The 13,073-nt window shown below is 42.8% G+C and overlaps 1 protein-coding gene across 2 annotated transcripts in view; it reads right to left on the bottom strand.

The window, feature by feature from the left end:
• The window catches only part of SCCPDH (saccharopine dehydrogenase (putative)), a 130,060-nt gene that overhangs the window by 51,159 nt on the left and 65,828 nt on the right, over positions 1-13,073 (bottom strand). For both annotated transcript variants that reach the window (XM_033939548.1, XM_033939547.1), the window contains exon 6: positions 12,139-12,269. In XM_033939548.1, coding sequence (XP_033795439.1) covers positions 12,139-12,269 — 131 coding nt within the window. The remainder of the gene's footprint in view (positions 1-12,138; positions 12,270-13,073) is intronic.

Genomic DNA, 13,073 nt, shown 5'->3' on the forward strand with positions numbered 1-13,073 from the left:
CAGACAAAGAAACCCAATTTCATATCAATCTTCTAGAACTTCAAGCAATTTATTATGCACTTCGAGCGTTCACTCTTTGGATTCGCAATACACGACTTTGATTCAGACCGAAAACCAAGTGGCCATGTTCTGCCTCAACAAACAAGGAGGCTCGGGTCTCTCCCTCTTTGCAGAAAAGCTTACTGCTTATGGAACCTTGCTCTTTCTCTTTCCACAGACATACAAGTGGTATACATTCCAGGGAAATTGAACACTATTGCGGATTTTCTCAGCTGCAAGCTAGATCCTCACGAGTGGATTCTGAATCCAGAGGTGGTATGCAACATTTTTCACCAATGGGGTAACCCCCACAATAGATCTCTTTGCTTTGGCAACCAATACTCAAGTATTCTCCAATCTCTCACTGTACGGCAACTCCTCCAGCCCCTTAACCATTTTAGTCGCTCTTCTCTGGACCTTTTCGAGTAGTACTGTGTCCTTCATAAATGGCGACCAGTGCTGGATGCAGTACTTCAGGTGAGGGCGCACCATGGCCTGGTACAGTGGCATGATAACCTTCTCCAATCTGTTCATGATTCCCTTCTTTATCATTCCTAGCATTCTGTTCGCCCTTTTCGCCGCTGCCACACCTTGCGCAGACGGCTTCATAGGGTTACCGATCAGAACTCCGAAGTCTCTTTCCTGGGATGATTCTTATGAATTCCTGGGATGATTCTTTCACACAAAACGAACTCTGCCCCCCTGGCTACAATGGCCTCTTCTCGCCCAGAATCAACCGGAAAGGAGGAGGCCTAGCTCTGCTTTACAAATCATTCTTCAATGTTCAGCTCCTTGAAAAGGGCAGCCATACCTCATTAGAATTCATATTAGCTTGTTAACGACGAACTCCACCCCTACCCACTAGGCATCCTGCTACTTTACCGCCCTCCTATCCCCTGGAATAAATGCTCAGAACTTGTTCTAGAGACTATAACAAGAGCCTTCCTAAAATTCCAGAGACTACTGATCATTGGAGATATTAACCTCCACCTAGACGATAACACCAGCAAGGACACAACTGAATTCAAAGACTTCCTCACCTCCCTAGGCTTCACCACTCCTTCGCCCACACCTATCCATGATAAAGGACATACACTAGACATCATCAGCTTCATCGATCTGACTGAGCACAAAACTTCTGCCGAAGAGGCCCGCTGGGACCATGTCCCATGGTCTGACCACCTTCTAGGCTCTTTCTGCCTTCCCATCTTCATGTCTCATCTAGGTATTCCACCCCAGCCCACAAAATCTATCACCTACCGCAAAAAAATCACGAGTGAACTGTTCTGGACCCAATGTCTTAATCAACTTCCCACTTTTCCTAAACATGCTGACCCAGAGTCCAACTGGCATAATTGGGTTACCCTTTCCGGGACTACCTACCTCGCTCTTGCCCCTTTATCTACAAAACCTATCTCCCACTCCCACAAAGCTCCCTGGTACCTTCCATACCACAGGGAATTAAAACAGAAATGTTGAGCCCTAGAACAGAAATGGAAAAAAATCGAAATCCCCCTCAGACAGACAATCCTGGCGAGACATCAAGTTCTATAACACAGTACTAAAAAAAGCAAGGAAGAATTTCTATGGAGATAAAATCACCAGATCAAAAAATCAAAATAGTACTCTGTTCTGCATCTGGCGAAACCTAACCTCAAAAACTGACTCCACCTCTCCCCTATCCCCCCATCCGCAAACGACTTAGCCAAATTCTTCAATGAAAAGATTTCCACCATAAGGAGTTCTTTCCCCCCAGTAGTCTCGTACAACTCTCTACCTCCCAATGAAGGAAAAATATACACTTAAAATCCAAGATAGCTTTCACCAGAAAAATCGTGCCAAAAATGGGCCATGGGGGCTTCCCTGAAAGTAACTCACCCCCCCCAAAAAAAAAAAAAACCCTTCTGGGAAAGTGGTTGTGGAGGTGGAGGGCTTTATCTTTGGCCTCAGAAATCCTTAAATTCAACTTTTTAAAATATGGGTTCCTCTGGCACAAAGCCTCCTGAAAAAGAAGTAAAAAGACCCGAAAATAAAAACCTAAGAGAGCAGATCAGAACACCACCTCTTTGCTTGCAAAAGGAAAATCTGGAGAAGGAGCTATACTCCACTGGTGAAGGAGAAGCTGAAATATGTGATTGACACCCTTCTGCAAGTGGTTCGTGAGCATGGATTGGTCACCTAATATATGGACTCCTGTGTATATGTAACATAATTTTTGTATTGTTCTTGGTCAGTATACAGAGCTGATGCCTCAGCTTTTACCTAAGGCCTTGTAGAGAGCATCCCTCCACTTTCTACTTTGCCAGGCAGTAGTTTACAGAGGATCAGAAGAGATTGAAGTTAGGCTGGTACAGATAAAATATAGTGGAGAACTGCTCTACTTTTAATTCATGCCCTCCTTTTCTTTTTTTTTTTTTTCCCCATTATTTTTTATTTTCAAATTTTACATAAAGTGTACAATATATTAAAATACAATTGATAAATACACAATATCACTTTTATATCTAATACATCATGTTCTAAATATATTTTCTCCCTCTCCCTCCCCCCACCCTTCTATTACTTTTCAATTATACATTGCATATTATATATCATATTATATCATATTATGTAAAAATTATTTTCATTACCTCCCCTCTATGTGTGTCACTCAAAAATTATTAAAAAGAAGAAAAGAAGAAGAAAAATTCTATTGTTTATTCATTGCAATATTTTGTCAATGGCCCCCATATTTTTATAAATTTAGTATATGTCCCTCTTTGTATTGCTATTACTCTTTCCATTTTGTATATATGACAAATTGTATTCCACCAAAATGTATAATTTAGGTTTTTATAATTCTTCCAGTTGTTAGTTATATGTTGAATGGCAACTCCTGTCATAATTAATAAAAGCTTGTTATTTTCTGGTGTAGTAATTTGACTTTTTTTCCTCATCATCATTCCAAATAATAATGAAATTGATATATGATTTTCCATCAATTTATTAATTTGTGGCCAAATTGAATTCCAAAACGTTTTAATGTAGGGACAATGATACAATAAGTGATCTAATGTCCCTGGTTCTAGATTACAGTGCCAGCATTTATTAGACTTAGAACTGTCTAATTTTTGTAAACGTGTAGGGGTCCAAAAAGCTCTATGTAATAAAAAGAACCAAGTTTGTCTCATAGATGCTGACACTGTACATCTCATTCTCCAAGACCAAATTAGTGGCCATTGAGATGCATTAATTTGATGCTTAATCTCAATGCTCCAAATATCTCTTAGACCATTTTCTCCTTTTCTCATTTCCCAAGGGCTGGTCCAATATTGAAAAATGCCAGTACTCTCAAATTTTGGAAGAAAAAAATGCCCTGGTGTTGGAATATGCCTTATGCTGTTTGTTTAGTGTAGCAGAGGAAATGGCATGCACAGAGTTGACATGTCAAAATAGGGAGTTACTTTGTACATATTAAAACTGAGCCTGAACAAGGAATATTTCATTCTGTGAAAACACTTCTCTTAATGATTTAAACTAACTAGCACAGCATAACAGTGCAGCATTCTAGTCTTTAGATGACTGAACTGGGGCTTAATTTCCTGTAAATCTGAGCCAGTAAAATCACACTAATGTAGAAAGTATGTACAGTAAAACCTTGGATTGCAAGTAACTTTGTTTGCAAGTGTTTTGTAAGACGAGCAAAGCATTTTATTAAATTTTAACTTGATATACAAGCAATGTCTTGCAATACAAGTACATACAGTATACACCAGTGGTGTTCAACCTTTTTACACCTATGGACCGTCGGAAATAATTATTTTGTGGACCGGCACTGGTCCACGGACTGGTAGTTGAAGAACACTGGGTAAGTTGTGGGCCAGACCCCGCCCATCTCCACCCAATCACCCCCATAATAGTACTAATTGTAACACCATTTTTTCCATTCATTTTTCATATATACACACAATATAATCGTATTAACAACACATAATGGTTAACCACAAAATTAAACTACACAAAGCACACTGTATGCTTCTCAATATTCATTCCTACCAAAACACAGATAACCCCTATGCAAATACGGGACCAAAAACTAAAAGTACTAATACAGTCAAACCTCAGTTTGCTAGTGTTTTGCAAGACGAGCAAAACATTCGCAAAATCGGCGCCTCGGAAACAGAGATTGACTTGATTTACGAGTGTCCCCCGCGATCCGGCATCCCCACACACATCCACTCACCCACCCAAACACATTGGCTTACATCTGGCACCAGCGCACAGGACATGCCAGTGCCCGAAGATTTGCTTTCCTCCTTTTGCTGGGCCTTGAGCATCTGCGCATGCTCATGGCCTTCTAGTCTCACTCTCTCAGAGTGAGTAGATTCTGCGCCGTTCACGGAGGAGGGTGTTTATGAGCAACTTGAAAAACTGAAGGTGGACAAAGCGATGGGACCAGACGGGATCCATCCCAGGACACTAAGGGAGCTCAGAGAGGTTCTGGCGAGTCCTATTAAAGACTTGTTCAACAAATCTCTGGAGACGGGAGTGATTCCTGGGGATTGGAAGAGAGCGGGTGTAGTCCCTATTCATAAAAGTGGTCACAGGGATGAAGCAGGAAACTACAGGCAGGTGAGCCTCACTTCAGTTGTTGGAAAAAATAATGGAAGTGCTGCTGAAAGAAAGGATAGTGTACTTCCTTGAATCTAATGGGTTACAGGATCCGAGGCAACATGGCTTTACAAAAGGTAAATCGTGCCAAACGAACCTGATTGAATTTTTTGATTGGGTGACCAGAGAGCTGGATCGAGGACATATGCTAGATGTAATTTACTTGGATTTCAACAAAGCCTTTGATACAGTTCCTCATAGGAGGCTGTTGAACAAACTTGAAGGGCTGAAGTTAGGACCCAAAGTGGTGAACTGGGTCAGAAACTGGCTGTCGGACAGACGCCAGAGGGTGGTGGTTAATGGAAGTCGCTCGAAGGAAGGAAAGGTGAGTAGTGGAGTCCCTCAGGGTTCGGTGCTGGTGCAATCCTGTTCAATATGTTTGTGAGTGACATTGCTGAAGGGTTAGAAGGAAAAGTGTGCCTCTTTGCAGATGATACCAAGATTTGTAACAGAGTAGACACCGAAGAGGGAGTGGAAAATATGAAAAAGGATCTGCAAAAGTTAGAGGAATGGTCTAATGCCTGGCAACTAAAATTCAATGCAAAGAAATGCAGAGTAATGCATTTGGGGATTAATAATAGGAAGGAACCGTATATGCTGGGAGGAGAGAAGCTGATATGCACGGAGAGGGAGAGGGACCTTGGGATGATAGTATCCGGAGATCTAAAGGCGAAAAAACAGTGTGACAAGGCAGTGGCTGCTGCCAGAAGGATGCTGGGCTGTATAAAGAGAGGCGTAGTCAGTAGAAGGAAGAAGGTGTTGATGCCCCTGTACAGGTCATTGGTGAGGCCCCACTTGGAGTATTGTGTTCAGTTTTGGACACCGTATCTGGCGAAAGACGTAAGAAAACTTGAGGCGGTCCAGAGGAGGGTGACGAAAATGATAGGAGGCTTGCGCCAGAAGACGTACGAGGAGAGACTGGAAGCCCTGAATATGTATACCCTAGAGGAAAGGAGAGACAGGGGAGATATGATTCAGACGTTCAAATACTTGAAGGGTATTAACGTAGAACGAAATCTTTTCCAGAGAAAGGAAAATGGTAAAACCAGAGGACATCATTTGAGGTTGAGGGGTGGTAGATTCAGGGGCAATGTTAGGAAATTCTACTTTACGGAGAGGGTAGTGGATGCCTGGAATGCGCTCCCAAGAGAGGTGGTGGAGAGTAAAACTGTGACTGAGTTCAAAGAAGCGTGGGATGAACACAGAAGATTTAGAATCAGAAAATAATATTAAATATTGAACTAGGCCAGTTACTGGGCAGACTTGCACGGTCTGTGTCAGTGTATGGCCGTTTGGTGGAGGATGGGCAGGGGAGGGCTTCAATGGCTGGGAGGGTGTAGATGGGCTGGAGTAAGTCTTAACAGAGATTTCGGCAGTTGGAACCCAAGCACAGTACCAGGTAAAGCTTTGGATTCTTGCCCAGAAATAGCTAAGAAGAAAAAATAAAAAAAAAAATTTAAATTGAATCAGGTTGGGCAGACTGGATGGACCATTCGGGTCTTTATCTGCCGTCATCTACTATGTTACTATGTTACTATGTTGGGCATGCGCAGATGCTCAAGGCCAAGCAAAAGGAAGACAGCAGATCTTCGGGCACCGGCATGTCCTGTGCGTTGATGCCGGCACCAGATGGGGGTAAGCCAATGTGTTTGGGTGGATGGGTGAGTGTGGATGCCAGATCGCGGGGGAAGGGATGTGGAGCAGCGCCAGTGGCCTCGGGGGTGGGAATGGGTGGGAACATATCAAGCGAGTTTCCCTTAGTTCCTATGGGGAAACTCGCTTTGATATACGAGTACTTTGGCTTACGAGCATGCTTCTGGAACAAATTAATATCGTAAACCAAGGTTCCACTGTATATACAAACAAACCCTAAGATGAAAGACTCTGCATGCAGTACAACCCCAGAAGAAAAGAAACCAATGCAGTTCTTCCTGGACAGAGAGCAGTGCACAAAGCCCCAGACAGTGCACAAAGCTGTGAGCAGCGGCTCCTTGCGCATCCCATGCCTCATCTGGAAGCCTTCCTTCTGAAGTTGCTAAGTCAGAGAGAAGGCTTCTGGTTCAGGCGCAGGATGCACGTAGGAGCCTCTGAGGAAGAGGGAGCTGGCCCGAAGACGACGCTTCGATCGCACCGTGGACCGGCTGCTGAAAAATGCAGTCTGGGGCCCGATGCATGGGCTGGCCCTGTGGACCGGCAGGAAACTTCTGGAGACCGGCACCAGTCCATGGACCAGCGGTTGAAGAACACTGGTATACATACATCGCAACTGAGCCGATGGTTCTTCTCTCTCTGACACTGCAGGAGTGTAGTGACTGTTCTAAATGAGCGAGGTCTTGCAATATGAGTACGTATTTTGTATTAAAGTTTTTGGGTTGTGGAATGAATCGTCTGAGTTTTCCATTATTTCTTATGGGGAAATTTGCTTTGATATACGAGTGTTTTGGATTATAAGCATGCTTCTGGAACGAATTATGCTCACAAACCAAGGTTTTACTGTACTTGATGTTCAGCATGTGGCTTGTGCCACAGAATATGAAGCTGGGGTGTAGAATTAACTACAAAATATAGGGCATCTATGCAGTGATCAATGAACTTGCAAACAGCTACCATGTTAATGCAGCAGTAATCCGCAGCTTATTAAAAATGGGCCCCCATTTCTGTCGGTGCTTGAGAAGCGATTGGCTCATAAAGTGACAGGAAGGGTAACATATTTAAAAAAAACTGCCATTTGCATCTCCCCAAGCAAATTCCTGGTAGTCCAGCAGCTGCCTGCCCTATGAGGTTAAAACAAAAATTTGTCTGGCAGCACCTTCTCCCAACCCCTCCTGCCTAATCAAACCTTTGAGGCAAGTGTGATGCCCTTTGCACCACAGTCTTAGAACATGACAGCGCCTGACCCCATGCAGTGCATCCTGGAATACATTGTGTGGGGTCAAACCTTTTCCTCATTTGGTAGTCTCAACCCACACTACTAAATAAAGGAAAATCCCCTAACTGGCCGACTGACGGCATTTGCTGTATTCCAGGATGCATTGCATGAGGCCGGCACTGTCATTTTCCAAGAAGGATGTGTGGAGGCAGGAGCAATTGGGCATCACTATTGCCTTTTGAAGGTATGGCCTGGATGGAGGATCAGGTTGAGAGATCATCCAAGGGGGTGCTTCTGGACACGAGGGATGTTGGGGCCAGTAATGAATGAAAGATATTGATGGCAGGGGTTTTGGATCAGGGGCTTTCCTTGGCTGCCTACACTGCCTCGGAGCTTGTGAAAAATTCCAGGCAGTGTGTTTGCATGGTAGATAAAAGCTCAGCTAAAAATCTCTGGCTGCAGTAGAGAGACCAAGTTCCTGGATGCTGTAGGCGATTGCTTCCTGGAACAACTTGTTGAGGAAAATACGAGAGGAAATGCAATTCTGGACTTAATTCTAAATGGACTGCAAGGACCGACACAAGATGTAGAAGGGATGCTGGGAAACAGTGATCACAACATGATCCGCTTCAACATGGATGCAGGGGCGAAACATCGGTCCAGAACGACGACCACAGCACTGAACTTCCAAAAAGGGAATTACGAAGGGATGAGACTCATGGTGGGGAAGAAGATTAAGAAGAGGATAAACACTAAAAATGCTAGAGCAAGCTTGGTCCCTTTTTAAGGACACAGTCACCGAGGCGCAAAATCTCTATATACCGCATATCAACAAGGAATCCAAGAGGAAAAAGAACAAGGAACTGGCATGGCTCACTGTAGAGGTGAAGGAAGCGATCAGAGACAAGAAAATTTTGTTTAAGGAATGGAAAAGGTCAAGAACAGACGAAAACTGGAATAAGCACAAACATCAACGCAAGTGCCATAAGGCGATAAAAGAGGCCAAAAGAGACTGCGAGGTAAAAATAGCCAAGAAGGCGAAAAACTTCAAGGCTCAGAATGGTTTACATGAATTTATTCAGATACTCAAGCATTTAGACATCATTAGAATCATGAGCAAGGTGTCAGTGTATGCTGTTGCTGCCTGCCGCATGCTCCAGATCAGACAATGGGTGTGTAATTCAGCTTCCAAAGCCACCTTAAAGCAGACTGCCCTTCAAAGGGCAGAAGCTATTTGGCAAGGGTCTTGACCTTATGGCCAATGTAGCAGATTGCCATTCCAAATCTCTGCCTGACAGCAAACCTTGCCAACCCACTGAGGCAATTTTCATCCCCTGCAACATTCTTGCCAATTTTACACAGGCTCCTCTGCTCAGAGATCTTATCATAGGTCCAGACAGTGGTTTGGCAATTCTAGATGCCGGCAACCCTCAAGGTCTCGTGTTAGTGCAACAGCCAAGAAATCACAATTACACCAGGTCAGCTCCTGCACATAGACAGGAAACTGTCAGCATTCTAGAGAAAGTAAGAGTGAATTTCTTTGGACTGCTGGGTTCTAGTTCTTATTCGAGAGGGTCACAAGATAAGAGATCTACTTATCGACTCTCAAGCAAAGGCTATTGTATATTCAAAGCATAGAACCAGTTCCCAAAGAAGAAATCGGGCTCTGGAAGATACTCCATATACTTCATTGTGTCCAAGAATGGCACCACAGATTGGAGATCAATTGCGGCAGTGGCTCCAAGGGAATTCTTAGCCTCTCTAGATCTGATGGAGGCATACCTTCATATTTTCTTGGACCACAGGAAATACTTGAGATTTCATGTCCTTCAATGGTGTTTTCAGTTTGCAGTCCTACCTTTTGGTCTGGCAACGGCCCTATGCACATTTACTAAGATGATGTTGGTGGTCTCAGCTCACCTCCACAGGATGGAAATACCCATACCTAGACGACTGGCTGATCAGAGCGCCATCAATGCTGGAGGGCAAGCAGGCAGTGCGACTAGTTGTGCATTTCCTACAGGATCTGAGCTGGATTGTCAACTTCAATAAGAGTCATCTAGAGTCAACCCAATGCTAGGAGAATTTGGGAGTATCCTTCGACAAGGCAAAAGATATATGCATCAACATGGCAAAAGGCCATATCTTTCTTCCCAAGCCACACAAACAGCTCATGAAGCAGATTTCAGATCTCTTAGTGAAGTTGAATCCCACAGCCTGGCATTACCTTCAGGTGCTGGGTTCGATAGCAGCCACCCTGTAAGGTAATTCCTTAGGCAAGAGTGCATATGTGCCCTCTCCAGGCTGCTCTGCTCTTTAGGGTGGTCCTCAGAGCCATTTGCCTAGTGCCAAGGGCATTGAAATAGTACCTGGAAGGAAAGGCAGTCAGTGTTCTCTGACAATGCCACTGCAGTAGCTTACGTACATAAACAGACAGGGGGATATTAGTAGTGCTCCATTACATCTGGAGGCTTAGATGTTCCAATGGGCTGAAGCCCATCTTCAGGCACTCAGCAGCCCATTTAGCAGGAGTGGACAACGGGCAGGCCAACTTTTTCAGTCAGCAGTATTTAGACCCAGATTGGGGTCCCTCTGCCAAAGAGCATTCAGTCTCATTGTGCAACACTGGGGAAGGCCAGAGATGGGACCTGATGGCATCAGCTGAGAATGCAAAGGAAAACATTTTTATAGCCAAAGAGGTGAACCGGGAAGCACTGGATTGGATGCATTTGTTCAACCTTGACCAGAAGAGACACTTCTATTTGTGTTTCCCCGGGTGGTCCATGGTGGGCTGGGTCATCTGCAGAATCTTTACTAACACATGACTTGTGATCTTGGTAGCCCCAGACTGGCGAATCTGGTGCATCTCCAATGAGACAGATACCTCAAGCTTTTGGTTCATGCGGGGCTTCTCAGTCAGGGGCCAGTTCCCATGGAGAACCCAGATCGCTTTGGTCTTATGGCATGGCTACTGAATGAACGACCTTGACCCGCAAGAATTTGGAATTAGTCATTGCTATTCTTTGAACTAAAAAGCCATCAATGTTTTTGGCCTAGACTAAAGCTTGAAAGGCTTTCCAGTCCTGGTGACCAAAGATCAGGTTGAGCCTCTCTTGGCACAAATTCCTGCAATCCTTGCATTCCTTCAAGTTGGATTAGAAAAGGGCCTAGTGGTGGTATCTCTCAAGGTCCAGGTAGCAGGCCTCATACTTCTGAGCTCAAGGGGGAAAAACAATCCTTGGCATCTCATCCTGAAGCGACCCAGTTCTTGAAGAGAGTACTCATGTTGAGGCCTTCATATGCCATCCTTTTCTGTCCTGAAATCTTAATATAATTCTGAAGGGCCTGTCCAAGCTTCTGTATGAGCCTCTCCAAGAGGTATCTCTTCTGGACCTCACGGTGAAGACTGTATTCCTAGTAGCAATAGTCTCCTTGAGAAAGATCTCAGATAACTCTATGAGCCGGAATTGGATTTCTTCTCCTGTCAGTTGGATGAACATGTATGATTAACTTACTAATAAAGCACTAAGTTATTGAGATTTGAAGTTCCTTGTGTGTTACTGCTAGTTGTACATAGCAGGTTGGTTCACTGATAACACTTATCTTGCAAGTTCATACTAATAATTGTTCTTTTTCATTAGTTAAAAAGCAGAACAGAAATGTGTTATTTCTGAGGAAGTGCCCCATGCCTCTCCTTCTCTTTTCTCCTGTTACAATGGCGCTCAATTGCTTTGGTACTAACTGAAGAGGGAGCTATACTCCACTAGTGAAAGAGTTGTAGCTGAAAGGTGTGATCCGACACCCTTCTGCAAGATGTTCAAGAGAATGGATTGATTAACTAATGTATAGATTCCTGTGTATATTAAAAGAAACAAGATTATATGGAAAGAACCTAATCTTTCATTATTCTGTACCCTGTACCTTGAACCCCAACAATGTGTCTATGTGGTACCTACTTTTCCTTATTATGTAGAATACTAGCTTAACAAATGAAATACATTCCTATAATTTACACACAATACACATTGAACATAAAGCTGATTAAGTGCTCATGCCTAAATGCTGGAAATGTGTGTAACTTAGGTGCATAACAAAGTACAAGTGTGAGTCCTTCCCATGCTCCATCAATGTATTTATAGAATAGTACTTGGGCAAAATTCTGCCCTTTATATACATTTATGCCATTATTCTTAATTTACATGTGCAATCAGACACAAATTGCAGTGCCCGTTTGATATAATTATCCCCATATGGACATTCTACAATGTATCCTAAAATGGCTTCTTAACCTTTACCTACTTGTTCTTACCAAGCAAGCAACATATGAACTTCAGGCCAATATGGAGTTATTTTGGTCTTGATAAGCGAGTGCTTAGTGTGAAAGAATTAAGAACCCTGCATGATGAGAAAATGTATTCCTAGTTTCCTCTAATAAAAACAAAGAAGCTATTATTTACATGCTTTCAAACAGATTAATAGGTTCCACCTATATCGAAGGTTTGCGGGATATGCAAGTATTATGAAATAAACATTTCATGTTGCAGACATGAACACAAAAGATGCTATAACATCTTCTATACCTTCTTTTCTGTTTTGCACCAACAACTGGCAATGGTTTGTAACCAATTTGTTTTCTCAGTTTCCTCAAATTGTCTTGATCAGAGATGCCATGAATTGCTGACTGCCAGGTCCCATCATGGATGCAGGAACCCTAGGTCAGAAAACACATTTTTCTGCCAAAATGTAACAAAAGTTATGAACTTTTTACAATTTCATTTGAAATGTTCAATAATGATTAAAATGTATCCTGGCTGAAAAAGTTTAAAAAATATCAGCAAATACTAGCTTTTAATCCAATGTAAAATACCAGCTAAAGATAACACTTAGCCTGTACCTACCTTAATGCTACATAAAAAACTGCAAGTTTAGACCAATGGCCTACCAGTCATTTATGTTCAGCAATAAAATATGGAACCAGTTTCCAGGATCTTGCTCTTGCATCTCATTCTAGAGCTACAGCAGCACACAAGTAATTTTTAAGAGGGATATGCTTTTGTTTTGAAACATTTACCTAGAACAGGAACTTCCCCCTTCTCCCCATGAAATTAAATTTTGTGTCATTAATAGGGTGCACCCTTTGCAAACTACTACACCTACTACTTATAGTACTACAGTATTAATCATTTCTATAAGACACACATATCACTGTTTACAAACATGGAAGATAAGGAGAAATTAGGTTCCTACCTGATAATTTACTTTCTTTTAGCCTCTCCAGACCGACATAGGAATCTTACAAGTGGGTATATCTCTCATCATGACCAGCAGGTGGAGACAAACAAAACTGTGGAATAGTACATAATAGAGCTGCCCAATTCAGGAAAAAAAATTTTGATTCAATTCGATTCAGCCTATTGAATCGATTATTCGATTCGATTTTCCTGCCCAATTGGGTGTTTTTTAAAAACATCCTGGTGGGTTTATTTTATAGTCTCTTCACCCCTTTTATAGCCTC

The sequence above is a fragment of the Geotrypetes seraphini genome, chromosome 3, assembly GCF_902459505.1.
Source record: "Geotrypetes seraphini chromosome 3, aGeoSer1.1, whole genome shotgun sequence".
In the NCBI taxonomy this organism is placed as follows: Eukaryota; Metazoa; Chordata; class Amphibia; order Gymnophiona; family Dermophiidae; genus Geotrypetes; species Geotrypetes seraphini.